This window comes from Mesocricetus auratus, unplaced genomic scaffold, assembly GCF_017639785.1.
Source record: "Mesocricetus auratus isolate SY011 unplaced genomic scaffold, BCM_Maur_2.0 Super-Scaffold_100038, whole genome shotgun sequence".
In the NCBI taxonomy this organism is placed as follows: domain Eukaryota; kingdom Metazoa; phylum Chordata; class Mammalia; order Rodentia; family Cricetidae; genus Mesocricetus; species Mesocricetus auratus.
Genome location: NW_024429216.1, coordinates 2,909,501 through 2,935,443, shown reverse-complemented (window position 1 = coordinate 2,935,443; position 25,943 = coordinate 2,909,501). Strand labels below are relative to the sequence as shown.

The 25,943-nt window shown below is 57.1% G+C and overlaps 1 protein-coding gene across 3 annotated transcripts; it reads left to right on the top strand.

Annotated features, from left to right (window-relative positions):
* The first annotated feature begins 1,430 nt into the window (after positions 1-1,430).
* Positions 1,431-24,962, top strand: Dhx34 (DExH-box helicase 34). 3 transcript variants are annotated; one of them, XM_013125523.3, is made up of 17 exons: positions 1,431-1,512; positions 4,028-4,985; positions 5,600-5,911; positions 8,551-8,805; positions 9,637-9,739; positions 10,355-10,572; positions 13,004-13,178; positions 16,429-16,622; positions 17,030-17,131; positions 18,593-18,826; positions 19,019-19,192; positions 19,519-19,636; positions 20,958-21,064; positions 22,814-23,098; positions 23,652-23,828; positions 24,213-24,348; positions 24,715-24,962. In XM_013125523.3, the coding sequence occupies exons 2-17, from the start codon at positions 4,275-4,277 to the stop codon at positions 24,846-24,848; spliced, it is 3,435 nt and encodes a 1,144-aa protein (XP_012980977.2). In that variant the 5' UTR covers positions 1,431-1,512; positions 4,028-4,274; the 3' UTR covers positions 24,849-24,962. The 3 variants fall into 3 exon arrangements, with proteins under 3 accessions (XP_012980977.2, XP_012980978.2, XP_021078902.2); XM_013125524.3 differs by lacking the exon at positions 1,431-1,512 and adding an exon at positions 1,546-1,739; XM_021223243.2 differs by lacking the exon at positions 1,431-1,512 and adding an exon at positions 2,746-3,022.
* The last annotated feature ends 981 nt before the right edge of the window (positions 24,963-25,943 follow it).

Here is a 25,943-nt window from a genome sequence, read left to right as displayed (position 1 = left end):
TCTGTGTGTGTCTTTACCTCTTTTCTCTTTCCTTTCTCACTAAGCTCTGTCTGCCTGCCGTGTTTGTCCCTCCGCCTCGGTCGCCCTCGCCTGCCATGGAGTCTGCCTTAAATCCGGATCCCGAGACAGGAAGACACACCTTTAATTTGGGCCACACCTCCTGCTAGAAACCCATATAAGAACATGGAAGAAGGAAGCTTTTGCTCTTTCCTGCCTCTCGCCTTGCAAGTCCACCCCTTCACTGGCATCAGAATCTATTTTTGCAGGATTCCGGCACGTACTGAGGACCTGCTGAGACATCCAGCCTCGTGGCTTGAGCAACTTCTAGATTCTCGGACTTTCCATTCATAGCCAGACATTGTTGGATTAGCTGGACCATAGCCTGTAAGTCATTCTAGTAAATCCCCTTCCTTGAACTCAGAGAATCACCTGCCTCTGCCTCCATGAGAGCTGGGATTAAGGGCGTGTGGTGCCACCACTGCCTGGCTATATATATATATATATATATATATATATGTATATATGTATGTATGTATGTATGTATATATATACAATTTTCAGTGGTTTATTTTGGCAAAAGGTTTGAAAAAACAGGTATTCTTAAGTTATAAATGGGGAAACTGAGGCTCAGTTCCCCAGTGATTGGTCCATCTAGGAGTACTGAGTAGTTTTCTCTAGAGTCTTTTCTTACCCACTTACTCATTAATTCAACATCTGTGGCTCTGTAGCAGGCTTTGAGGGACACAGATTGGCCCCTGACTTCAGGGTGCTAGGGTCAGATCTGACTACTTATTACTGAGTTATATTAGTAGAGCAATCACATGAATTTTGTTTTGTTTTTGTTTTTGTTTTTTGAGACAGGGTTTCTCTGTATTGTTTTGGAGGCTGTCCTGGAACTAGCTCTGTAGACCAGGCTGGCTTTGAACTCACAGAGATCTGCCTGCCTCTGCCTCCCGAGTGCTGGGATTAAAGGCGTGCGCCACCAACGCCCGGCTTCATATGAGTCTTTTATTAACTTAATTTTTGAGACAGCTCAGTATGCAGTCCTGGATGACCTGGAACCCACTATGTAGACCAGGCTGGCCTTCAGCCCTCAGCGATCCTCCTGCCTTTGCCTCCCAGGTGCTGGAATTAAAGGCGTTCACACCGCGTCCCGCCACTGGGCAGTTTTAATAGTTCAGAGCTCCCTTGCTAGCACCAAACCGTGCCTTTGCCTAAATCCTGAGGTGCAATCTGCTGCGGGGAAGAGCAGAGCCAGGGCTAGGCAGCTACCTGTAACCCCGCTCCGGCCTCTAGAGGGCGCCAAATCGCCCGAGATGCTGCCTGAAATGAGCAGCCCCACCATTGGCCCGCCCCCTTCTCCCTATTGGCTCCTGCCCACGATTGGCCCACCCGCCCCTGCTTCCTATTGGCTCCTTTGTACAGAGAGGCAAGGTCGCGCGGTAGCGGGCTGCTGCGCAGGCGCAGACCACTTAGGGGCCGGAAGTTGGGGCGTCCGCCGCTGTGTCTAAGGTAAGGGGCGGGGCGTGCGTGCGTGCGGGGCGACTGCGTGGCGGCCGTGCCCTCCGCGGGACGTGTTTCGGGGTGGTTCGGAGCCGGCCGGGCAGTGGGGAGAGCCCCGGTCTAACGAAGGGCTGTGCCGCGAAGCCGGGACCCAGGGAGCCCTGGCGGCGTGCATGCGGAGTGGGAATCCGGAGAGGCCCGGAGCTGAGATGGCTGGGAGCGCAGACAGACCAGGGGTCCGCGGCTGGGGAGGAAAGGGGGCCCAGGGTGGTGGGAGCCTCCCCGCGAGGCTCCCGAGGGCGCCGGGAGCAGGTTGGGAGGGAAGACTGGACGGCGGTGAGGACCACACGTAGGGGAAGACGGAGTTTGGAGACAGCCCTCCGACTTGGGAGGTGACGGAGAGTCGTTCTGAAAAAGGACGCAGAGGAAGAGATGCACCCCAAGTCCACGTGTCTCCCGCCGCTTATTTAGTGTAGTTAAATAGAGTGGGGATGGCGTTTTCTTAATGCCGAGAAAAAGCGAACCTAAGTGTGTGCATACTTGGTTGGGAACACACACACAGAAAGAGACCAGTGCGACACTACACACACACACACAAACCAGTGCATACGTACATGGTTGAGACTATACACACACACATACACACAGAGACCAGTGCATACATGGTTGAGACTACACACACACACACACACAAACCAGTGCATACATGTTTGAGACTATATACACACATACATACACACAGAGACCAGTGCATACATGGTTGAGACTACACACACACACACACAGACCACTGGGAGATGAAAGTATTGAGTGGAGCATCGTAGACATAAATGAGGGCCAGGCACCAGGTGTGGCTCTGAGCACAGGAGGCTGAAGCAGAGGACTGTGGGTTAACCCAGACTACGGAGGAAGACTCTTGTCTCCAAAAACAAATAAAGCTTAAGAAAAAGCAAGTTAGCCAGGCAGTGGTGGCGCACTTGAGAGGCTGAGGCAGGTGGATCTCTGTGAGTTGGAGGCCAGCCTGGTCTACAGAGTGAGTTCCAGGACAGCCTCCAAAGCCACAGAGAAACCCTGTCTTGAAAAACCAAACAAAAAAGTGATGTACTCTGCTACAGTGCCCAGTGTCTGTCTAGGGGAATCAACCCTGCCACTTCACAAGGACTTCCTCACTGGAAGCCAAAATGTAGCTCCAATAGATCCTAGGATTGGACTAGGTCCCCACCCTCCCACCCCGGCGACGGCATAAAGCAAACCCCTAGCCTCTGAGACTGAAGGCTGAGTTGTGGAAATTGCTAATGTCATCAGGGGATGATTTGTGGCCTTGTGTAATCCCCCCAGATTGGATGCCACTCTGTCTTTGATGTTTTCCAAGTGTTGGAATCTCTTATTGTGGGGAGAAAACACTGAATTTGAGTAATAGTTTCTCTTTTGCTTCTTTGCCAGTGTTTTGGTATTTGATGACTATTGCCTCCGTTTTATACATGAAGAAAACCACTTTAAATAAATTTATTTGCTCATGGTAAATGTCAGATTCAGACCTGATGATCTATTTGTTGCTAGGTTCTTAACCAAGGAAGTGTGTGATTCCTTTTATATTCATAAGCAACCCCTTTATTACGTTTTATTTATTTGTATGTGTGTGTGTGTTTGAGAGAGAGAGAGAGAGAGAGAGAGAGAGAGAGAGAGAGAGAGAGAGAGAGAGAATTCGAGGGTAGGAACCTGATTGGCTTATGTGTCCAGTCTTCTGACCAATCACTGATTAAAAGGGGAGAAAGAAGAGTACCGTGATTGGCCAGGCCTTTGTGGTTTGCCCAGCCCACCAGAGCCATGTGGATGTGATGGGCTGTTCTCTGAAGGAAGGTGGAAACTTACCAAAGGATGGCATGTGCCAGGCAGGCAAAGCCAATCCCTAGCACCATAGAAATGTGTTTTCATTTTCAAATTCAGTTTCTGTTAGAGGAATTCAAATTCGACGGGCAGTGGTGGCGCACACCTTTGATCCCAGCACTTGGTAGGCAGAGGCAGGCGGGTCTCTATGAGTTCAACAGCCTGGTCTACAGAGTGAGTGTCAGGACAGGCTCCAAAGCTACACAGAGAAACCAAAATAAATAAGTAAATAAATGAAATTCAATTAAAAAATTCAATTTCAAGGGGTTTCATTCAGTGTTGTGAAGCCCGACACCGGATGAAAAGTCCGTTCCCCATTTTCACTATTTCTGCTATTCCTTCTTACAAGAGTCTACATGTGGTAGCATTCACAACCTCCCCTTCCTAGTCCAGTGCTTGAAGAACGGCAGGCTTTTTTTTTGTTTTTTTGTTTTTTTTTTGGTTTTTATGAGACAGGGTTTCTCTGTATTGTTTTGGAGGCTGTTGGTCCAGCCCAGCCTCGAACTCACAGAGATCCACCTGCCCCTGCCTCCCGAGTGCTGGGATTAAAGGCGTGCGCCACTACCGCCCGGCTGAACAGCAGGCTTTTAATCGATTTTCTAAAAGTGAATGGGTGTCTTCTCCTTTCTTCTCCAAGCATCCAGGACCTGGCAGTCCAGGATGAACCTACGTCCTCCTCAGAGGTCCCTGCAGAAGTCATGAGGTACCTTGTACATCCCCAGCTCCCCCAGGCCCCTGGGTACCCAGCCTGCCATCCACCACAGTGCTCCCGTACAAGGAAAGGGGAGTTTGCTTTTCTAGGAGATGGAGCATGGGGTGTAGGTGAGGACACTCGGTCGAAGTGAGCAGAAGGGAGACTGCTTCTGACAGCACTGTGAGAGGCCATGCCTCCTCCCAGGACAAGGGAGGAGAGGGACCACCGAGACCGACACCACCATCGAGCTCCCAGGGAAGAAGAGGCCGCCGAGAAATGGGACTGGAATTGCCCTGAGACTCGTCGCCTCTTGGAAGACGTATTCTTCCGTGATGAGGATTACATTCGCCGTGGTTCTGAGGAATGCCAGAAGTTCTGGGCCTTCTTTGAACGCCTGCAGAGATTTCAGCACCTCAAGGCCCCTAGGAAGGAGGAGAAGGACCCTGGCCATCCCAAACGCGGCATCCCTGCTCTGGCTGATCTACCTCGCGCATATGACGCACGCTACCGCATCAATCTCTCCATCCTCGGCCCGGACCCTCGGAGTTGTCAGGGGCCGGGCAGACGCTTGCCCCCTGAGAGAGTGTCCGAGTTCCGTCGGGCACTGCTCCACTACCTGGACTTCGCGCAGAAGCAGGCTTTTGGGCGGCTGGCCAAACTGCAGCGCGAGCGGGCCGCGCTTCCCATCGCCCAGTACGGGAACCGCATCCTGCAGACTCTCAAGGAGCACCAGGTGGTGGTGGTGGCTGGTGACACAGGCTGCGGCAAATCTACTCAGGTCCCCCAGTACTTACTGGCTGCAGGCTTCAGTCATGTGGCATGCACTCAGCCGCGGAGAATCGCCTGCATCTCACTGGCCAAGCGGGTCGGCTTCGAGAGCCTCAGCCAGTATGGCTCCCAGGTGAGTGGTGCGGCTCGCCAGGTTTTCCAGTGAGACCCCAGGGAATGAGTTGATAGTCCTCACGGCGATGTGCATTAAAGTTATCACCTAGGCACTGACTCAGAGATGATTCTAGAACTCATATCTGCATGTCAGGTTGTACAGGGTCCAAATGACAGCGGCGCTAGCATTATCCAGGGTAGCAACCCTAACCACCAGACAGGTGGGAGCATCCGTAATACTCATCTATCTTATTTCCTAGCAGCCATTAGGAAATTCTGATTCTGTGGGAGTGCTGGGGGTTGAGCTAGGGTTTCATCCATGCTAAACAGTTGCTCTGTCACGGGGCGGCATCCCTAGCCTGTAACTCTCCATTACCCTGATGGTCAGGAACCGCCCCAGACACTGTGTGATCATAACCACACATAGGCGTGTGCCTCCAGGGAAGGAAATGCGGTCTCTAGGGTGGCCTTGTGTGCCTAGGTAAACGGCCTCACAGCAGAGCTGTGATTCCACGCCAAGCCCACAGGACTCGAGTCTATGGCACAGACACGACTTTGCCTCAGACCGCCGTGTCGGACAGGGAGGATCTCTGGTGCCAAGACTCTTCCTTCTGTCCTCACACCCCCCCCCAGGTTGGCTACCAGATCCGCTTTGAAAGCACACGCTCGGCGGCCACCAAGATCGTGTTTCTGACGGTCGGGCTGCTCCTACGCCAGATCCAGCGCGAGCCCACCCTGCCCCAGTACCAGGTCCTGATCGTGGACGAGGTCCACGAGCGGCACCTGCACAATGACTTCCTGCTGGGCATCCTGCGCCGCCTGCTGCCCGGGCGGCCTGACCTCAAGGTCATCCTCATGTCGGCCACCATCAACATCTCTCTCTTCTCCAGCTACTTCAGCCATGCCCCTGTGGTGCAGGTTCCTGGGAGGCTCTTCCCCATCACGGTGAGCCCTGGCTTCCCCGCCTCTGCTCCCCACTACCGTTTCCCGTCTCTGCAGCCTACAGCGGCCTCTCCCCTTAAAGCATCTGGTCCCTGAGCATTCCGACCTGCTAGGGCCCGCTATGGGAGAAGCATATTTTTCTTGTAGGAAATCCAGCCCTTCCAGGTGTTGTGCCCAAATTCTGAACCCCAAAATCACTAAGAGACCCATTCCGATGCAAAAACAGTCTTTTATTATTAACCAGTTAACTGCCTTAACTCGGACCCTTCAACTGTTTATCATGGCAGGTGGAATGAGAAGGACCCAGGGAAACTGAGGCAGGGAATTTATTGGGGTGAGCAAGGGGAGTGTCTAGGGGTATGCAACAGTCTCAGGATTGGTGCGCTTCCTGACTTGGGTGACCTGTGTTGATTGGTCAACTGGTTGCTAGGGCCTGTAGGCCCTCCCAGGACGGTTGCTGTGCTCGGCAGTCACTGTTATGACACTGTTACCGTAAAGCACGTCCAGAGCCCGCCAGCTAACTTCTAATTGGTTCCTTGCCACTGGAGGGCATCTGACTTCCTGTGACTAGGAGGTCGGGTAAGGTCAGGCAAGCACATCCTGCTGGGTCTTTTCTGCAGCCTGTCATGGCTGCTAAGCAGGGGCTGGGGAGGGTCTGGTCCCTTGACAGGCGGCAGGCTGCTCTGCTCCATGTGGTCCCTCAGGGACTCGGGCACCTCCTTCCTCACAGCTCTACCATCTTGCAGGGCAGGGACTGTCATCCTAGGACCTCTCACTGCATCCCTCCCTCCGTGCATGCGTGCGTGCGTGTGTGTGTGTGTGTGTGTGTGTGTGTGTGTGTGTGATGTGTAACTGCATCCCTCCCTCCGTGTGTGTGTGTGTGTGATGTGTAACTGCATCCCTCCCTCCGTGCGTGCGTGCGTGTGTGTGTGTGTGATGTGTAACTGCATCCCTCCCTCCGTGTGTGTGTGTGTGTGTGTGTGTGATGTGTAACTGCATCCCTCCCTCCGTGCGTGTGTGTGTGCGTGCGTGTGTGTGTGTGTGTGTGTGTGTGACTGCATCCCTCCCTCCGTGTGTGTGTGTGTGTGTGATGTGTAACTGCATCCCTCCCTCCGTGTGTGTGTGTGTGTGTGTGTGTGTGATGTGTAACTGCATCCCTCCCTCCGTGTGTGTGTGTGTGTGTGTGATGTGTAACTGCATCCCTCCCTCCGTGTGTGTGTGTGTGTGTGTGTGTGATGTGTAACTGCATCCCTCCCTCCGTGCGTGTGTGTGTGCGTGCGTGTGTGTGTGTGTGTGTGTGACTGCATCCCTCCCTCCGTGTGTGTGTGTGTGTGTGATGTGTAACTGCATCCCTCCCTCCGTGTGTGTGTGTGTGTGTGTGATGTGTAACTGCATCCCTCCCTCCGTGTGTGTGTGTGTGTGTGTGTGATGTGTAACTGCATCCCTTCCTCCATGCGTGTGTGTGTGCGTGCGTGTGTGTGTGTGTGCGTGCGTGCGTGTGTGTGTGTGTGTATGTGTGACTGCATCCCTCCCTCCGTGTGTGTGTGTGTGTGTGTGTGTGTGATGTGTAACTGCATCCCTCCCTCCGTGTGTGCGTGTGTGTGTGTAACTGCATCCCTCCCTCCGTGTGTGTGTGTGTGTGTGTGTGTGTGTGTGTGATGTGTAACTGCATCCCTCCCTCCGTGTGTGTGTGTGTGTGTGATGTGTAACTGCATCCCTCCCTCCGTGTGTGTGTGTGTGTGTGTGATGTGTAACTGCATCGCTCCCTCCATGCGTGTGTGTGTGTGTGATGTGTAATTGTATCCCTCCCTCCCTCTGTGTGTGTGTTTGCAACTGCATCCCTCCCTCCGTGTGTGTGTGTGTGTGTGTGTGATGTGTGACTGCATCCCTCCCTCCGTGTGTGTGTGTGTGTGTGTGATGTGTAACTGCATCCCTCCCTCCGTGTGTGTGTGTGTGTGTGTGTGTGTGTGATGTGTAACTGCATCCCTCCCTCCCTCCATGCGCGTGTGTGTGTGTGTGCGTGTGTGTGTGATGTGTAATTGCATCCCTCCCTCCCTCTGTGTGTGATGTGTGACTGCATCCCTCCCTCCATGTGTGTGTGTGTGTGTGTGTGTGTGTGTGTGTGTGTGTGTGTGTGTGTGAGATGTGTAACTGCATCCCTCCCTTATGTGTCAGATGTGCTCTCGTCCTCCCGTTGGAACGGTCCGGATTGTGTAGTAAGGCTCTGTCCTCTTTGGCGCAGTCAAGCGCTCTCGGGCAGGGTGTCTTTGTTGCTAGGAGTTTGTTGTTCTGCATGCATGCCCATGAAGATGCTTCCTAACACGTCCTGAGTGGGTTCCTCGCAGGCTCAGCTCTCGCTTGTGCAGGGTACGATTCTGTAAGAGCGTATGTGCTGTTGCCCAGTTCGTACACATTTGTTGTCACCACCTAGATTTTACACCCTCCGGCACTGCCAAAGCCAGCCTTCGTGTTACCTCACTGCTCTTTGATCTCACCGTCTCCTCCAAAAGTCGCCCACCTTGAGCGTGCCGCCTGCCAACCAGCTGTGCTGTGGTCGTGTGTCCCCCCCCGTGAGCCCACGGTCCCTGCCACATCTCTGCTCTAGAGTGACAGTGCGTTCCCGCGCCGGCTCTCTGTCACAGGTAGTGTACCAGCCGCAGGAGGCAGAGCAGACCACGTCCAAGTCCGAGAAGCTGGACCCACGTCCCTTCCTGCGAGTGCTGGAGGCCATCGACAATAAGTATCCCCCCGAGGAGCGGGGGGACCTCCTTGTGTTCCTCAGTGGCATGGCAGAGATCAGTACGGTGCTGGACGCTGCCCAGGCCTACGCCAGCCTCACCCAGCGCTGGGTGGTGCTGCCACTGCACAGCGCTCTCTCTGTGGCCGACCAAGACAAGGTACTGCGTGCAGCCTCCCGGGCAGGGCTGGTTGGAGTCTCCAGGGCAGGAACCAAATGTGCCTACACACAGCGCTGGCTGTCTCCCCCAGCCCCAGGACCGTGGGCTTGTATGGGGTTACAGCCATCAAATGGCCGAGCAGCCCGTAAATCCGGGAGCTGTGGCCCTGGCGATCTTAACCAGGAGTCGGCATATTTTCTACGAAAGGCCCGAAGGTTCTGATTTCAGGTGTGTAGGCCATGGGCTCCCTCACTGAGTTCCAGGGAAATTTTATTTATAAAGACACATGGCAGACTGGATGTGGCCATGGTTGTCACTCTTAGCCATTGTGCCTAGCCTAGAGAAGGGCTTCTGCAAAAGTGGCCTTGGTGACAGCCTGAAGAAGTCAAGAGAGATGGGGCTGACGGGTGGGGCTGGACCACAGGGCCTCTGAAACCTCAAGTGTAGTGGCCAGACTTCATCTCCAGTATACTGGGGAGCCAGGCTGAACAGTGTGGGGACGTGGATGGGCGCGTGGGTTAGAGTGCGTTTAACTGGAACCTGGAGGCCAGAGAGCAGTTCTGTGGGCTGAGGGTAGAGATGGAGGGGCCTGGACTAGGGGAAAGGGCCAGGGCTTGGGGATGGTGAAGGGGTTCAGGGAACTAAGGGGCTAAGGGAGGGAGGCCTAGGATGGCTCAGGCGATGAACAGAGGATGAGGTGAGTTGCAGGGAGGATGCTGAGGCTGTTTTCGGCCGTCGGTGAAGTGTTCCTGGAAGATCCAGAAGGCTGTTGAGCAAGCAGGTCCATCAGGGCTGAGTTAGTCACTCATGTGACCTCCTTCCTCGTCCCAGGTGTTCGATGTGGCTCCAGCTGGAGTCCGGAAGTGCATCCTGTCCACCAACATTGCTGAGACCTCTGTCACCATCGACGGGATCCGCTTCGTGGTGGATTCTGGTAAGGGTGGCACTCAGTGCCCACGCACCACCATGAGGACCCGGGAGAAACGTAGGCCCAGCGAGAGAGGCACAGATGCGGCCACAGGGCTAGGACACTGCAGGGCGGAGGCGGTGTTGAACTGTGGAACCCAGGCAACACCCCAGTGTCCCTCAGACATTCCAAGCTTACATCTATCTGCTATCTGCTAAGATACATCAGAGCTGGCCAGTGGGGTCTTGTCATTGACACTTTTGTACGACGGAAATAGTAACAACACCATCCTTAGGTTGCAAGAAAGCGTAAGTCAGGCTCCTGGTACAGTGTGAATGCCCAGGAGCCTTAGCAGTTAGTGGTGGCGTGTAAAACGCCCCATGATACCACGGGCCCACGCACCACCACGAGGACCCGGGAGAAACAGGCCCAGCCAGAGAGGCACAGATGCGGCCACAGAGCCCCAGGCCGCACGGCAGGGCAACGGTGGAGCCCAGGCCGCACCCCAGTGTCCCTCAGCGTCTGCTCCACCACAGTCCCTCCCTCGGGAGCGTGGCAGAGCGGCTTGTGTGGGGTTGAGCAGGAGCCTAGCTCTTCTTGATGATGTTCCCCGGCACCCACTCCTCCCTCCTCTTGGCCCAGGGAAGGTGAAGGAGATGAGCTACGACCCCCAGGCCAAGCTGCAGCGGCTGCAGGAATTCTGGATCAGCCAGGCCAGCGCGGAGCAGCGCAAGGGCCGAGCGGGCCGCACGGGCCCTGGTGTCTGCTACCGCCTCTATGCTGAGTCTGACTACGATGCCTTCGCTCCATACCCAGTCCCAGAAATTCGCAGGGTGGCCCTGGACGCACTGGTACTTCAGGTGAGGCCCCCTGACCTCGGCTGCCAGGGGGGAGTGGGGAGGGGCTTTGACCCAGTCAGGGCTGTCCACACCCTGGGAGGCCACATTCAGGTTGGATCGCTGCTCCTCAGATCCAAGGGCACAGACGGGGCTGTGGCTGGGAACAGAGCTCAGTGCAAAGTAGCTTTTGACACTAGATTCCTTAAGACATTGAAGTCACGCCGGGCAGTGGTGGCGCATGCCTTTAATCCCAGCACTTGGGAGGCAGAGGCAGGCGGATCTCTGTGAGTTCCAGGCTGGGCTGGACCGACAGCCTCCAAAACAATACAGAGAAACCCTGTCTCGAAAGACCAAAAAAAAAAAAAAAAAAAAAAAGACATTGAAGTCACAACCTTTGTCCGTTAGGGTAGCTTTGGTTTAGTTACTGTGACAAGGATCCTCATGGGATCTTACTCTCGTTCTCTCTTGGGTGGATCTCTAGTTACTCCTGGATCGTCTGGAATTTACTGTGTAGCCCAGGCTTGCCTTTGTGTGTGTGTGTGGGGACATGTGTGGTTTGGGGGCAAGGTTTCTCTGTTTTGTAGACCAGGCTGGCCTTGAACTCACAGAAATCTGCCTGCCTCTGCCTCCTGAGTGCTGGGTTTAAGGCACTGTGATCACAATCAGCTCTTCTAGGCTGGCCTTTGACTTGCAGCTGTCCTCCTGCCTTTGCCTCCAAGGATGACAGCACTTGTCTTCATGGGGCGTTTCATGGGAGAGGAGCCTGGGTTTAAGACAGGCAGGCGCGGGACCCTGATACAAAACCCAGCACTGGGCCCCGTGGCGGCGGCGCACGCCTTTAACCCCAGCACTCGGGAGGCAGAGGCAGGCGGATCTCTGTGAGTTTGAGGCCAGGCTGGTCTACAAAGCGAGTTTCAGGACAGCCAGGGCTACACAGTGAAACGCTGAGCAGGGGTGTGCAGAGTCGCAGCAGGACCGAGGCTGCTGCTCGGCTGGAGAGCACCTGCCTGCCTGCCGTGAGTAGAGCCAGCATGGCGGCCGCACCTGTCACCCCAACGCTCTGGCGGTGGAGGCGGAAAGGTCGGGTCCAAGGCACGATGATCTAAGCTGTAAGTTCCTGTCGTAAATTGAAAAGTGGAGAGAGCTGGCAGTCGAGCTCAGACGTAGAACACGGTCTAGCCCGTGTGAGGCCCCAGGTTCACTGCCAAAGACTGAACGAGAAAGAGGAGAGAAAGCCTTGGTTCCCAGGCTGCCCAGGCGTGTCTGGGCGTGGCACAAGCCGGTGCCCTTCCTACAGGCGCACACTCTGGCATCTTCTATTCCGACTCAAGTTTGAAAGGGACTTTGATTGTGACACGACTCAGATCCCTTGACTCACTGGTGACTTGTCCATCTGGCTTACCGGGGGGAGGGGACATGCCTGGAATCCCAGCACCCAGGAGGCTGGATTAGGAGGATGTAGAATTTGTACAGCTCGGGCTGTACAAAGAAACCCTATCTGGAAGTCAGCATACAAACTCAGAAGCGCTGGCCTGGCAGGGTGGGAAATCTAAAGCAAAACGCCCCACTCTTCACTTTCGCTCACTTTCTGAAATTTTATTTTCAAGTCTTCGTGTGTGCGTGTGCGTGTGTAGGCAGGATCTCACTTGATAGCCCAGGCTGTCCTTGAACTCCGAATTCTCCTGCCTCAGCCTCTTGAGTACTGGGATGACACTGTCACGTTTTTACTCATTAGACATTCTTTTCAACAACGTCAGGCGACGGGGTGGAGGTGGGGTGGCCAGGTGGACGGGCAGAGTCTCCAAGCCCCAGATGATCCAGGCATGCTCTCTGAACTCTCTTGACGAACCTCCTTTCATCTGCTCTCCAGAGAGGTACTTGGCTTGTATGCCGAGATGAGCCTAGCTTGTCACATTCTCCAACACTGTCACAGGTGTGTCACTGTCCCCTCAGAGGCGGCCTGCCCAGCTGAGGGGCAGTTCAGAGAATGAATTTTCTGCTTTGGTGTACCAGTCTATGTGGTACATCAACCCGGTCACTCTAGGCTTCCACCCAGCCCCCCAACCCCCCAGGGTGTCAAGGACGCTCCAGCTGCAGTGGTTCTTGTCCCAGGGACATTTTCAGATTGGCCCAGCTCAGTCACATGCTCCCCGGAAGTCAGTCGGTCACATGCTCCCCGGAAGTCAGTCGGTCACATGCTCCCCGGAAGTCAGTCGGTCACATGCTCCCCGGAAGTCAGTCGGTCACATGCTCCCCGGAAGTCAGTCGGTCACATGCTCCCCGGAAGTCAGTCGGTCACATGCTCCCCGGAAGTCAGTTGCTTTAGTTAGTGGGTTGAGGGGTTGCAGTTCCTCCCGTGTAGACATTTTGGAGTTTGGTAAAATTGATACCCTGTCACCCGTGTGCCACAGTGGCTCCTGTGTCCCCTAAGGACGTCTGCTTCTCGTTTCAGATGAAGAGTATGAGTGTGGGAGACCCCCGGACCTTCCCCTTCATCGAGCCCCCTCCACCTGCCAGCCTGGAAACTGCTATCCTGTATCTCCGAGACCAGGGGGCCCTGGACAGCTCCGAGGCCCTCACCCCCATCGGGTCTCTGCTGGCCCAGCTGCCTGTAGACGTTGTCATTGGTAAGGGTCCCCTCCTGCGGAGCTCACTGACCTGCTCCTTCTGAGTGGTCCAGGCCTTGCCAGGACATTCCGTGTCATACAGAAGCTCATTCCCGAGGGTCCAGCGCCTGGAGCTGGGGTGCGGCGGTGAACACAACACCCACAGACCAGGAAAGTGAGCGGTGTGCTCAGGGGCCTGATGGCCCAGGTGTGACAGAGAGAGACAGGAGGTGTTGGGACAGCCAGGCCCCACTGTCACTCGAGGGAAGCCAACAGTTGTGTGCAGGGTGGCGATGAGGGTGTGGACAGTGTGGGCAGTACATTCCCAGCGTCAGCCAGAGGTAGCATGACTAACTTCAGACTCAGCAAACGGAGACAGGGGAATCCGTTTTTGATCATTCGCTTTGCTTAAACAAAGACACCCAAAGCATGCTTGGCACAAAATGGTTCACAGTATTTATGTGGTTTCTTCGCGTACGGCTGGAAGGTCCACTATGCCAGCACACGTGTTTGGATCAGCCCACTTGTGGCTAGTGGCTACCATGCTGGACAGTGCGGCAGAAAGGCATGTCAGGCCGAGGGAGCGGCCAGTGCAGACGCCTGTGGTTGGAGCCTTCCGTTGTGATCGAGGAAGCCTGTGGGGCTGGCAGGGGAAGAGGGCGGATGAGGTTCAGGGAGGAGAAGGCCTCAGAAGGCCAAGAGAAGGAAAACAGGAGGCGGCCACTGGGGCAGGTCAGGGTCCAGCCCCGGTATGCATGCCCCGGCAAGACCTGACCACATCTCTGCAGCCCCTTCCTTCCCTCCATTCTCATTCCAGCCCTCCCCGCCTAGGATTTAAAGCCCTCCATCGAAATGTATGTGGCAGAGAAAGCAAAAACGAATAAAGCCCCAACATCGTGATGCTGGGGCCTGAGCCCTTTGAATGTCATTCCACTAGAGGCCCACGGGCCAGTGTGACACAGTAAATTGCTCCCTGGCTTCCAGCAGCCGAGGTGTCCCTGCAACAGTGTTAGCCACATTGTTAAATGCCACGGGCTAGGAGTATTCTAGAAGCCAGTGGGACAACGATGCTACTCTCATGGAGATCACACTTCATGCACGGGAGGAGGGCAGGTCTACTCCTGCAGGGACACAGCAGCACCGCCTGGGAGGGCACTGGGTGGCGGGGGGGGGGGGGCACGCTGGCACTCAGGCAGACACGTGATGTCAGACATTGCTCTGTCTGTCTTGGGGTCAGTGAGAGGCTCTGGGTGAAGGACAGGAGTGTTTAAGGGCTCTGCTCTATGGGGCAGGAAGCGAGTAGAAAATGAAGAGGTCAGCCTGCTGAGTAAGAAGGCTAGGAGGTCCAGGCCCATCGGGGCCCTTGTCACCTGCTCCACTGTTGAGGTCTTCAGTGGCTTGGAGCAGATGGAGCGAGCCTGTCTCCACCCGTGACCAAGAGGGGGTGTTTGCCCTGAGGGACCAGGCCCATGAACTCTGTCGGGCAGGCAGTGACACACTGTTAGGACACGCCGTCTTAGGGCAGTTATCGCACTTCAGGTGCTAACGTTGGGAGTGCCTAATTGAGCAAGAGCTGCTGACAAGACAGGCCTTTAGCCACTGTCACCCTGAGGCAGGTCAGGCAAGGCGGCCAGGGCTCTCAGACACAGGTCCACCCTCTCGTCTGCACAGCCTATCCCCTCTCTGCCCTGGTGGCCCTGTTTTGTCACCGGATGTGTCAAGCAGGCTGTCTCTTCCTCTTGCTCATTCTGAGTCATTCCCGTACCTCAGCTCTCCTGACTCACCAGGCCCTTTCCACCACAGCCCACAGTTTGCCGCCTCAGCAGGGCCACCCACACACCACTGCCCACAGCTGCGGCTGAGGCGATCCTTCTCGGGCCCAGTGGAGCGGCCCTGGGAAGCTGGCTGCCGTGGTCTCGGAGGCCTCCAGGGCCTACCCAGATGGCTGGCTTGTCTGTCGAGAGGGAGTCAGACAAGAGTAAAGGAATCAGCTGAGGGCTAAAGGGCTTTCCTGGGGCTCCTGTCATGGGAGCCTCAGGCCGTCCTGCATCTCCTCTGAGCCTCCCCAGGATGGGTGAGGAAGCAGGCTCAGCAGGGGAGCTGGCATGCCCCACGGTGTCTTCAGGCGAGCCACCTCCTGAGGTGGGAGTCTCTGACCCACGTACGCCTGAGGGAAAGCGGGCACAGTGGCAGAGCAGCGGGTGGGCGCGAGGCCCAGGCGGCCCACGGTGGCTGGCCCTGAGTGCCCCACAGTGAAACCCAGATGGAGCCAGGGCAGTCCCCAGAAGCCCATTGTTCCGTTTCACTGGTGAGTGGCAGGGACCCGGTGCAGGCCTGGCCCTGCCCAGCCCGGCTGCAGCCTCGCTTCGGTGCCTCTCATTCCATGGGGCCAGTGTGTGACGGGAACTGGAGGAGAGCCGGCCTGAGCTCCCGGAGAGTCCTGTGTCTGCACAGGTCTCCAGAGCCATGGGAGTCCCTGCTCTCCAACGATAGGCCTGCATGTAGGGACACTGGTTTCTTCTCCTTTCAAGATTTATTTACTTATTTTGTATACAGTGTTCTGTACCACATGTTTGCCTGCCTGCCAGAAGAAGGCAGCAGATGCCATTACAGATGGTTGTGAGCCACCATGTGGGTTCTGGGAACTGAACTCAGGAACCTCAGGAAGAGCAGCCAGTGTCCTCAAGCTCTGAGCCGTCTCTGCAGCCCAAGGAAGCAGGTTTCTACAGCGCGTCCGCCGCACTGAGTTCCGTGCCCACCGCTTTTCTCCCCATGGCCTCCCGCTCCCCTTCACCTCCCTTTTAAACCCCTTTCTCCCTCTACTACCCCCCTCTGCCTCCTCCTTGTCCTTGGACTAAGTGAAGGCTGCAGTAGTTTTATTCTGCAATAAGCACGGTCATCTCCAGAACAGACCAGGGCAGGCGGTGCAGGTCTCCATTGGCCATGGAGAGCCAAGGAAATCAATGAGGCAGGGCCAGTTGACGCCGTTGTGAACACACAGGTAGCTCAGAGTTATTGGCCAGCACTAACCAGAGCCCTGCGGGCGGGCCTAGGGGATAGGAACTCTGGTCACCTCCAGCGGAGAGATGGGGAGACAGAGGCTCAAGCCAAGATTACGAGATCACAAATCCTGGCCTGTGGGTTTGAATCTGCCCATCTGGTTCCGGAGGCCAGGGGAAAGGAGGTACGATGAGGCCGCTCCAATCCCCCAGAACACAATGGTTGCTCTCCCAGGGCCTGGGAAGACTTAGCTCCGCCCTGCCGCCCACAGGGAAGATGCTGATCCTGGGCTCCATGTTCAGCCTGGCAGAGCCTGTGCTGACAATCGCTGCTGCCCTCAGCGTCCAGTCACCATTCACCCGCAGCGCCCAGAGCAACCTGGACTGTGCCACAGCCCGGCGGCCCCTGGAAAGTGACCAGGGGGACCCCTTCACACTCTTCAATGTCTTCAACGCCTGGGTGCAGGTGAGGCTGAGCTGGGTGGGCGGGGCGCCTTGGTCCTTCTACCCAGTTGGAGGATCTTTTGAAGCTGTAGTGTCCCCATGAGTCTGAGCCCTGAATCTACCTAAGGGATCTCTTGTCCCTGGGGCCCAGAGACAGCCAATGCCTAAGCCCAGGATCAACCCGGAGCTGGAGATCATCAACTCTGACAGAAACCAGTGCTGTCTGGAGAAAAGCCAGTCAACCTGGGGACATTGTATTCCCTGTCCGCCATTCCTGATCCCTCACCCGTGACTCTTGGCGCCTAACCCAGTGGGGATCAGCGCTGAGGCTGAGTCCTGGGTGGGTGGGGGGCTTCAGAGCCTCCTATGCTGGGGCTCCCTCCCCGAGCTGGCCAGTCCCTGACCCTGAGGTATCTGCCCCTCAACCAGGTGAAGTCTGAGCGGAACAAGAACTCTCGCAAGTGGTGCCGCCGCCGGGGTGTGGAGGAGCACCGGCTGTACGAGATGGCCAACCTCCGGCGCCAGTTCAAGGTGAGGAGCAGACCCTCCTTGGTGACCAGGGCCTCACCGTATCGCTGTCTAAGCCTCCGAACAGGACTGGGGCGTCCTGGGAAGGTGTATGGGTCCCTGGGCTGTGTGGCATCCTGATGGTGAAGGCCACTCTGGGCCCTCAGCTTAGGCTAAGTGCTGGGGACCGTGGAATATATGATAAGACAGCCAGTGTGTCTGGAGCCCAGCGTCGTGCAGCGTGTCCGACTCTGCCACGTTCTGACTGTGACAGTGTGGCTGCGGGCACATGCTGTCCTTTGGGCCTTAGCTTCCCCCTGGGAACCAGAAGAGGAAAGCTGTGACAGTCTTGCAACCTCCATGAATCCTAGCGAGCAAATGTACGTAGCTCACCAGATGGCTGCCTGACAGGCACGTGGGTGGCTGTGTGTGTGGACAGTGCGTCACTGCGGTCACTGGAGATGAATGAGAACAGAGCATGTGCTCACCATCGTGAGCCTGGACCCCGTGGTCCTGTGGCTTCTGTCTCTCCGTCATCGCTTACAGGGAGCTCAGACACACTGAGCCATGCTGGGCCCAGTCATTCCCTCCCCATGCCGTGCCTGCAGCTTCCGGAGCTGTGATTCCGCCCTTGTTGCCCCAGGCACTGAGAGACCCTATCAGGGCGGGGAAGCACTTGGATGAGCACACACACGCCAGCTGTGTTCTCAGGCACAGTGGGACACGGGGCCATGAGATCGAATCCTTTGAGGACTGTTGAAAGTATAGCCAGGGTGGTGGTGGTGGTGGGGACTCGGGTCTTTCCATCTGGATTCCCATCACCGACTCCCACTGCATTCTGGAGTAGGAAGGTCCAGATTGGTGGGATTTGGCTCCCCCCCCTCCTTCCCTCCCTCCCTCCTTCCTTCCCTCCCTCTCTCTCTCTCTCCTCTGTAGACCAGGCTGGCCTTGAACTTCCAGAAATCCATCTGCCTCTGCCTCCTGAGTGTTGGGATTAAAGGCGTGCGCCGCCACCGCCCTGCTCTTTTTGTATTTTTGTGGTGCACCCAATAGGTAAGTGCTCTGTCGCTGAGCAGAAACTCCCAGTCCCTCTCTTTTTCATAGGGCCTTGTTATGTAGCCCTGGCCGGCCTTAAACCTGTGATCCTCCTGCCTCAGCCTCTTGAGTGCTGGGACTACAGGTATGCATGGCCATGTCTGGCTTGAGATGTGGCATCCCTGATAGGTTCCCAAGCGCAGTCCAGCTGTGAGAGGAATCTTCTGGGGTCAGAGGATCTGCAGCCTACTCTAGCCCTCAAGTGAGCCTGGGGGCAGCTCTGGGAGCATCTGCCATGACCCCCCTGTGAGCCACCTGTGCCCGACTAGCTCCGTGGGGAGCTGGGGCACCCTCTTTTTGCACCGAGGCGAACACGGACCCTATGAGCCTATGCCAGCCCAGGGCCCATTATTAACTGTGCCCATTCACCTGTGCCCTTCCTGCCCGCAGGAGCTGCTGGAGGATCACGGGTTGCTGAGTGGAGCCCAGGCAGAGGCCCCGAGGGACAGCTACAGTCGGCTGCAGCAGCGCCGAGAGCGCCGGGCCCTGCACCAGCTGAAGCGGCAGCACGAGGAGGGTGCGGGCCGAAGGCGCAAGGTGCTGAGGCTGCAGGAGGATGTCGGCTCCAGTGATGAAGACCACGAAGGCCCCGCCTCCCAGCGGGCTGACAGCGTCGACATCCAGGTGGGACAGCCGGGCCATAAAGGGGTGTGTGACACAGGAGAGGCAGGGTTGAGGGGTGCCTTGCTGTCACCCCGATGATTTCCATAGCCCCTCCCACCCCGCGCAGCCTAGCACAGCGCCGTCGGGGGGAGTGTGCGCGCCCATCCTTAGAGTCACCACGGGGCCACCACCACCAAATCCTTGTCTCTGCAGGATGTGAAGTTCAAGCTTCGGCACAACCTGGAGCAGCTGCAGGCAGCAGCCAGCTCAGCCCAGGACCTGACCCGAGACCAGCTGACCCTCCTCAAGCTGGTGCTGGGCCGGGGCCTCTACCCACAACTGGCTGTGCCCGATGCATTCAACAGCGGCCGCAAAGACACGGACCAGGTGGGCTTCCCTCTCCCTCTGTCCCCGAGTCTGTCACTTAACATGTTTCCTGAGTACCTGCTGGCTTCCGGGAGCTTTGTGTGACAGAAGGACCCTTGGGGGTGCTCTGCACACGGGAGGGGGGCATGGCAGGGCTGGAGGGGGGGCGGGGCAGTAGGTCAGACCCAGCTTATGCAGGGTCCTGAGGAGGTCATGGGTGAGGAGGAGGCATGTGCGTGCAGTCATGAAGGAGGGCTCTGGTCCCCGGGGGAGGAGAGGAGGGGTCTGGGCACTGGTTGGAGCGGGTCTGTGGCCTCTGCCCCAGTGCTCGCCTTTGGCCTCTGCAGATTTTCCACACCCAGGCCAAGCAGGGCACCGTGCTGCACCCCACCTGTGTCTTCGCCAACAGCCCTGAAGTATTGCACACACAGGGGCAGGAGGCCTCGGGCCGTGAAGGGAGCCAAGGTACAGTGACCCTGGTGGCCTGTGAGGGACGGTGACGCTCCAAGCTCAGGTCCCGCACTCGGGTGTCCCCCAGGGCTCCTTCTCACACCCCAGTCTGTGGCCTTGCCAGGTGGCTGTGGGCAGCATACGGTGGTGAGCTTGTGGGCCATCGCCCGAATCCAGCCGGCCTGTGAGAGCCTCGGCTCCGCCTGAGGAGGGAACCTCCCCAGCTTTTGTGAAGACCTGCAGGCCGAGCCCCAGGGGCCCAGCCCCAGGCTGCCGCTGTGTCCCTGTAGCCTGGCTGCAAGCTCAGGAGCCAGGTCACCCTCTTGGGGTGTGAGGGAAGTGAGTTGATCACTGACAAAGACACGGCTTTCGGGGGGCGGGGGCGGGCGTAGAGTCAGCTTTGCTGAGCACCATGACCAGGCACGCCCCCCCCCCCACCGGCTCTGTTTCCTTCCTGCCTTCCTTTTTGTTGTTTTTGTGGTGCTTGATATTGAGCCCATAGCCTCGCATAAGTAAGGCCCTGTTCAGCGACGGCCTCAGCTCCTCCTCTTCTCTCTTTTTTCCATCTTGAAAATTTCCAATCATATAAGGTAGTGATGAACCCTGTGTGCCCTGGAGCAGCTCAATAACTGTCACCATTTGTCACCCCCTCCCTTGTTACCTTCCTCCTGGAGTATCATGTTCACTTTGCTGGAGCATTTTATTTGTTTGTTGTTGGTTTTTCGAGACAGGGTTTCTCTGTGTAACTTTGGAGGCTGTCCTGGAACTCCTGTAGACCAGGCTGGCCTCGAACTCACAGAGATCCGCCTGCCTCTGCCTCCCAAATGCTGGGAGGTGGGCCACTACCGCCTGACTGCAGTGTATTTAATTTTACCAGTAATAATTTTCCTTTGTTTACTTTGTGTGTGTTTTAGGGCAAACATGTTACCACATGCATGGGGAGGTCAGTTTGTGGGAGTCAGTTCTCGCCTTCAATCGTGCGGGTCCTGGGAATTGAACTCGGGTCCTCAGGCTTGGCGGCAAGCCCCTTTACCAGCCAGCCACCCCACCCGCCCTTGCTGGAGCATTTTAAAGCTCATGCGAGACTTCAGGTCAATTAACAACAAGGACTGTTTGTGTCAGGACAGTGCTGATGGCACCGTCAGGGTGGACAGCAGTTCCTTAGCGTCGGGCAGTCTAGAGCGCTCATGAGCTGTGGTGGAGTGTGTCCTCACCCGAGGTGGGCATGCTTTCTGTGTGCCGTGTGCCATCAGGCCCCGAGTGACGGATGGGTGGTCGCGGGTGTGCAGCTTGGGAGTCAGGGGGGCTGAGCTGGCCGCTTGCTCCCACCCTCCAGATGCCAAGGACCAAATGAGCTGCAGGCACCAGCTGCTGGCCTTCGTCTCCCTGCTGGAGACCAACAAGCCATACCTGGTGAACTGCGTCTGCATCCCGGCCCTCCAGGTAGGCCTCCGCCCTGACTCGGGATGGACGGTCGCCCACGCTGGCATCTGCGGCTGTGGGTGGTCCTTGTTTGTGACTCTCTGCCATGGTTACTTGCTGAGTGTCTGCTGGTGCCGAGCGCTGTTCCCAGCACCCGGTGACATACTGAGGGTTAGACCCTCTCCTGCCCTCCTGGGCTCACAGTCGGGGAAGCCCATGTCGTGTCTCCGAGGGAATCCAGGAGTACAGGTGAATGCCTGTAACCCCAGTGGGGGGCTCATGAGTTTGAAGCCAGCCTGGGATATTTGAGGTCGTGGCTTTTTTTTTAGTCACCAGGGAAAATAGGGTCGGGAGAAGTGGTGGCGGACAGCAGCTGGTACATTAGGAGCTGATGAGGCGTGCTGAGTGGCTGCCATCCAGAAGGGACCGTGTCACACTCCGAGGGGGTTGTCTTTAGCAAGAGGGCCAGCGTGTACCAAGGCCCCAAGGCAGGCGTGTGCAGCTGTGTGCGGCTGGAGACTAGGGCAGGCTTTATGTAGTGGCTGTGGGCAGCCGAGCCTAGTCCAGGAGGGAAGTGTCACTCCTGCCCACCGTCGCCTCCATGGCCTAGGTGTTCACTCTGTGCAGAGGCAGCTGAGGTCACACCATCACCTGAGCCACTCACAGAGGGAGTAGCGACCACAGACCTAGGGTCACATGCTACCCCAACTGCTCCCCTGTCAGATGTCCCCAGTATTCAGACCCCTCTGGTTTGGTTCCCGGAGACAGGAAAGAGACTGCGCAGGGACTTCAGGAGGTTGCGACCCTTGACCTCCACTGAGGCCTTTCCCTCGAGCCGTGGGTGCCAGCCGCAATTGCAGGGGGGCGGGGCGTCTGTGCCAGCCACATGGGGCTCGTGTACGGGGGAGACAGTGCAGCCAGGGCTCTTGGGCAGCATGGAGAAAGGGGTGGTGTGGTGGCCAGCCAGATGGAGGGAATGAGACATTGGCCATTTGGGGTGATGCCTGGATCTCCTTTACCGCTCGTTCGGGATACAGACTCTCAAATGGGCATCACCTTCTAAGCCCTGTGGTACCATCACCAGCCTCCCGCCCATCCACCCGTGAGCAGCCCTACCCTTCCTGTGGGATTGCCCCCAAAATAGCACCAGTGAACACCACCCAGGTGGTTCTGGCCCTGCCCTGGAGTCAGAGACCCACGTGCCTGTGTCTGGGGTCTTTCCAGCACCCCATCTTCCTGCCTCAGCCTCCCAGGCACTGGGTTAAAGCATGTGTCGTCAGTTTGTTACTCCCTCTGACCACACCCACCCCCTTTCCGTGGCCCCCGAAGATCCCTTGACTCCCGGGACGTTCTCCCCTTTCATTTTGTGTCTGCCTCTCCAAGCTGGATGTTGGCTCGTGGTGGGGCTGGCGCGTGCTGCTCTCCAGCCCCAGAACGCGCAGAGGAGGCCTGCAGGGCTGTTGGGTGTTTAGATTGAGTAGACGGGTGGAGGATGGGCAGGGGGAGGACAGGTGGGCGGTGGATCGGTAGGCAGACAGGTGTGGGTAGACTTGTGCATGGGTGGGCAGTCGGCACATGGATGGACAGGTGGACGGGTACAGAGATAGGACAGATTAGTGGGAGGGAGACATTGGGGACAGGCAGGTAAGGGATGGACAGGTCAGTGCGTTGAGTGAACAAGCAGACGGACGGGTTGGGAACGATGGGTAGGCAGGGCCATAGCCAGGTGGGCACCCTGAGCTCCTGGCTCCTGACTCTGGTCTCTTTCAGTCCCTCCTGCTGTTCAGCCGGTCCATCGACACCAATGGTGACTGCTCCCGCCTGGTGGCTGACGGTTGGCTGGAGCTGCAGCTGGTAGACAGTGAGAGTGCCGTCCGGCTCCTGGCCACGGCCCTGCAGCTCCGTGCCCGCTGGGAGAGCGCCCTGGACCGGCAGCTGGCCCAGCAGGCCCAGCGACAGCGGCTAGGGCAGGAGGAAGAGGCGGAGTCTCCAGCAGTCAGCCCCCGGGAGATGGCTACCCTGAGCAGGGAGCTGCTGCAGTTCATGGCGGCCAAGGTACGGTGTGACCAGAAGGGGCACCACTTAGTGGGGGTTCACTTAAGGCTCTTCAGTGCAAAGAGGCTAAGTGGTACCCGAGGTCACATGGCTAAGGGGAGGCACTCGCATTTGACTCCAGAGGCCCACCACTCATTGAGCAAATGGTAGGCGCCTTCTGCTCATGGTGTGACATAAGGATAGTGGTGTGTGAGGGCTCCGGTGTCCCCTGTGAGGACAGAGAGGGCCATGTGGGTAGGTGGGAACACACAGCTGCTTCTGGTCCTGCCCCGTGGGAGTCCAGGCAGAGGGATGAATCTTAGGCAGTTGGGAAAAGGGGAACAAGCCTGAGCTACCTTGTGGGAGGGGCCAGGTGCTTCAGGCCTGGCTGTGGTCTCATCAGCAAGAAGGAGCAGAGGACAGCCTGGGGAGAGGAGTTGGAGGGGCCACCGGGGCCACAAAGGCCTGAAGGCAAGTCGTGCGTGGCCCCATGCCCACAAAATCCAAAGGAGGCTTTTGGCAGAGCTGGCTCTGGGGGTGCGCACCCCATCTCTGTCTCTGATCTCTCCTGTAGGTTCCCTACAGCCTCCGACGGCTCACTGGCCTAGAAGCCCAGAACCTCTATGTGGGACCCCAGACCATCACGACCGCCCCGAGTCTGCCCGGTCTCTTTGGAAACTCTACCCTGTCCCCCCACCCCACCAAGGGGGGCTACGCTGTCTCTGATTTTCTTACCTACAACTGCCTCACGGTGAGTGTGCTGATGCCTAAAGCCTCCTGCTCTGGAGGTGGGGTTGGAAGCTCCTGGCTCTCTCTCTCTCCTTCCTTCTTTCCTTCTTTCTTTTTTTAAATAATTCTTTTTTAATGATTTCTTTATTTTCATGTGCATTGGTATTTTGCATGCATGCATCTCTGTGTAAGAGTGTTGGATCCCCTGGAGGTAGAGTTACAGGCAGTTGTAAACTGTGGGTACTGGGAATTGAACCCAGGTCCTCTGGAAGAGCAGCCAATGCCCTTAACCACTGAGCCATCTCTCCAGCCCTAGAGTAGATTTCCGAATGGGTTGTAGCCCCAAGGAGCCTGGGAAGCTCCTCGTTGGTGAGGCACAGGTCCTAATGCCTTCGCTCTGCCGCAGAGTGACACCGACCTGTACAGTGAGTGTCTCCGCTCCTTCTGGACCTGCCCACACTGTGGCCTGCATATGCCCTTCACACCCCTGGAGCGCATCGCTCACGAGAACACCTGCCCCGAGGCGCCCAGGGAGGATCCAGGCGAGTCTGGGGAGGGGCTGGGGCGGGTGTGGGGTACGAGGATTCCCGTGCCAAGCATGACGTCCTTAACCGCTGTCCGTCACACATTGCTGCCTGTGTCTGGCTTGCTGGATACTGGGGACCAACAGCCCAAGACCCTGGCCCTAGCTGGCGCCACCCAGGATCCTTGAAGGCCAGTCAGGGCACAGGGGACCTAGAGGGCCTTCTGGTTTTCTCTTGGGTGGCTGTCATGGTTTCTTTGTCACACAGCCACCTCTTCCTGAGCATGCTGCAGTCACATCTGCCACAGACTGTGACTGGGTGTCCCAAACGCTGGCACCAGGCCCCCGGCTGGGTGGGAGCCATAACCATCCCTTTCCCCCACAGGGTCTGAGGAGGCTGCTTCTGCAGCACCGCAGAAAGCCTCGGCGCTGCAGAGACCCTACCACTGCCAGCTGTGTGGGGAGGATTTCCTCTTCACTCCCACCGAGGTGCTGAGACATCGCAGGCAGCACGTGTGATCCAGGAGCTCCAGGGAGCACCCCAGGTGCTCCAGGCCAGAACTCCAGGGAACACTCCAGATGGGGGGCAGTGGGGTGGGTGTCCGTGTAAATAAAGCAGACTTTGCATCTGAACCTGTACCTCCCAGTGGCGAGAGCCACAGTCGTGGTCCAGGGCAAGCATCTGACTCTGGCATTCACACCCCGGAGGGGCCCTGGGCAGGGCAGGTGACAGCGCTGGGCCTCTGAAGTCCCTGTGGGAGTTTCAGAGCCTAGCAGCTCTGCCAACCCCCCCCCGTCTGCTGCCCCAGGTTTGCCCTCCCTCCTGGGTCTCTGAGAGTTGGAAGGAGAGATGGGGCACGTGTTAATGTTCACGTGGGACAGTAGGCTGTACATGGACGCTCCCTGCCCCATGCTGCTGGGTATAGCTTTCAGAGGCCTCTGCTGGACTCCTAGTCACACCCCGCTACATGGTGTCTTCTCTTCCCTCACTCTTCCCTGCCCTGCGTCCCTCCTCATCCCCGGGGGAGCTCCTCCAGGCCCTGCTTTCTGCCCAGCGGCTTCTGACTCTTGATGTAGCCTCGGGAGTTTGAGGTGGAACCCAATGCAGTCCCTTCTGCATTGCCAGACCAGTGGCTTAAGGGACAGGAAGGTGGGGGGGTTATCTCATCACTGCAGACTAGGAAGCAAGAGAATGGACAGGAGTGAGACTAACCTTCCAGCCGGGTCCCACCCCTTCACGCTTCCATAGCCTCCCACAATAACGCCATCGGGCTGGGAAAAGTGTCTGCTGCTCAGGCAGGGGATCTGAGTTTGGATCCCCAGAAACCACATAAAAACCGAGCGTAGCAACACAGCCCGGTCTGTAACTCCATAGCTGGGGCTGGGGCTGGAGCATGCTGATCCCAGAGCTCAGTGGCTGGTCAGCCTAGTCAAAAACCTTCCCTCACAATGGGTGGAGAGGATCAAGAAAGATACCTGACACCAGCCACTCAGCTAAATACACACACACACACACACACACACACACACACACACACACAGCAGTCAGCTGGGTACAAGCAGAATGTTAAATCTGAAGGATCAACAAAGCCAGAAGGGGAACTGAGGCCTTGG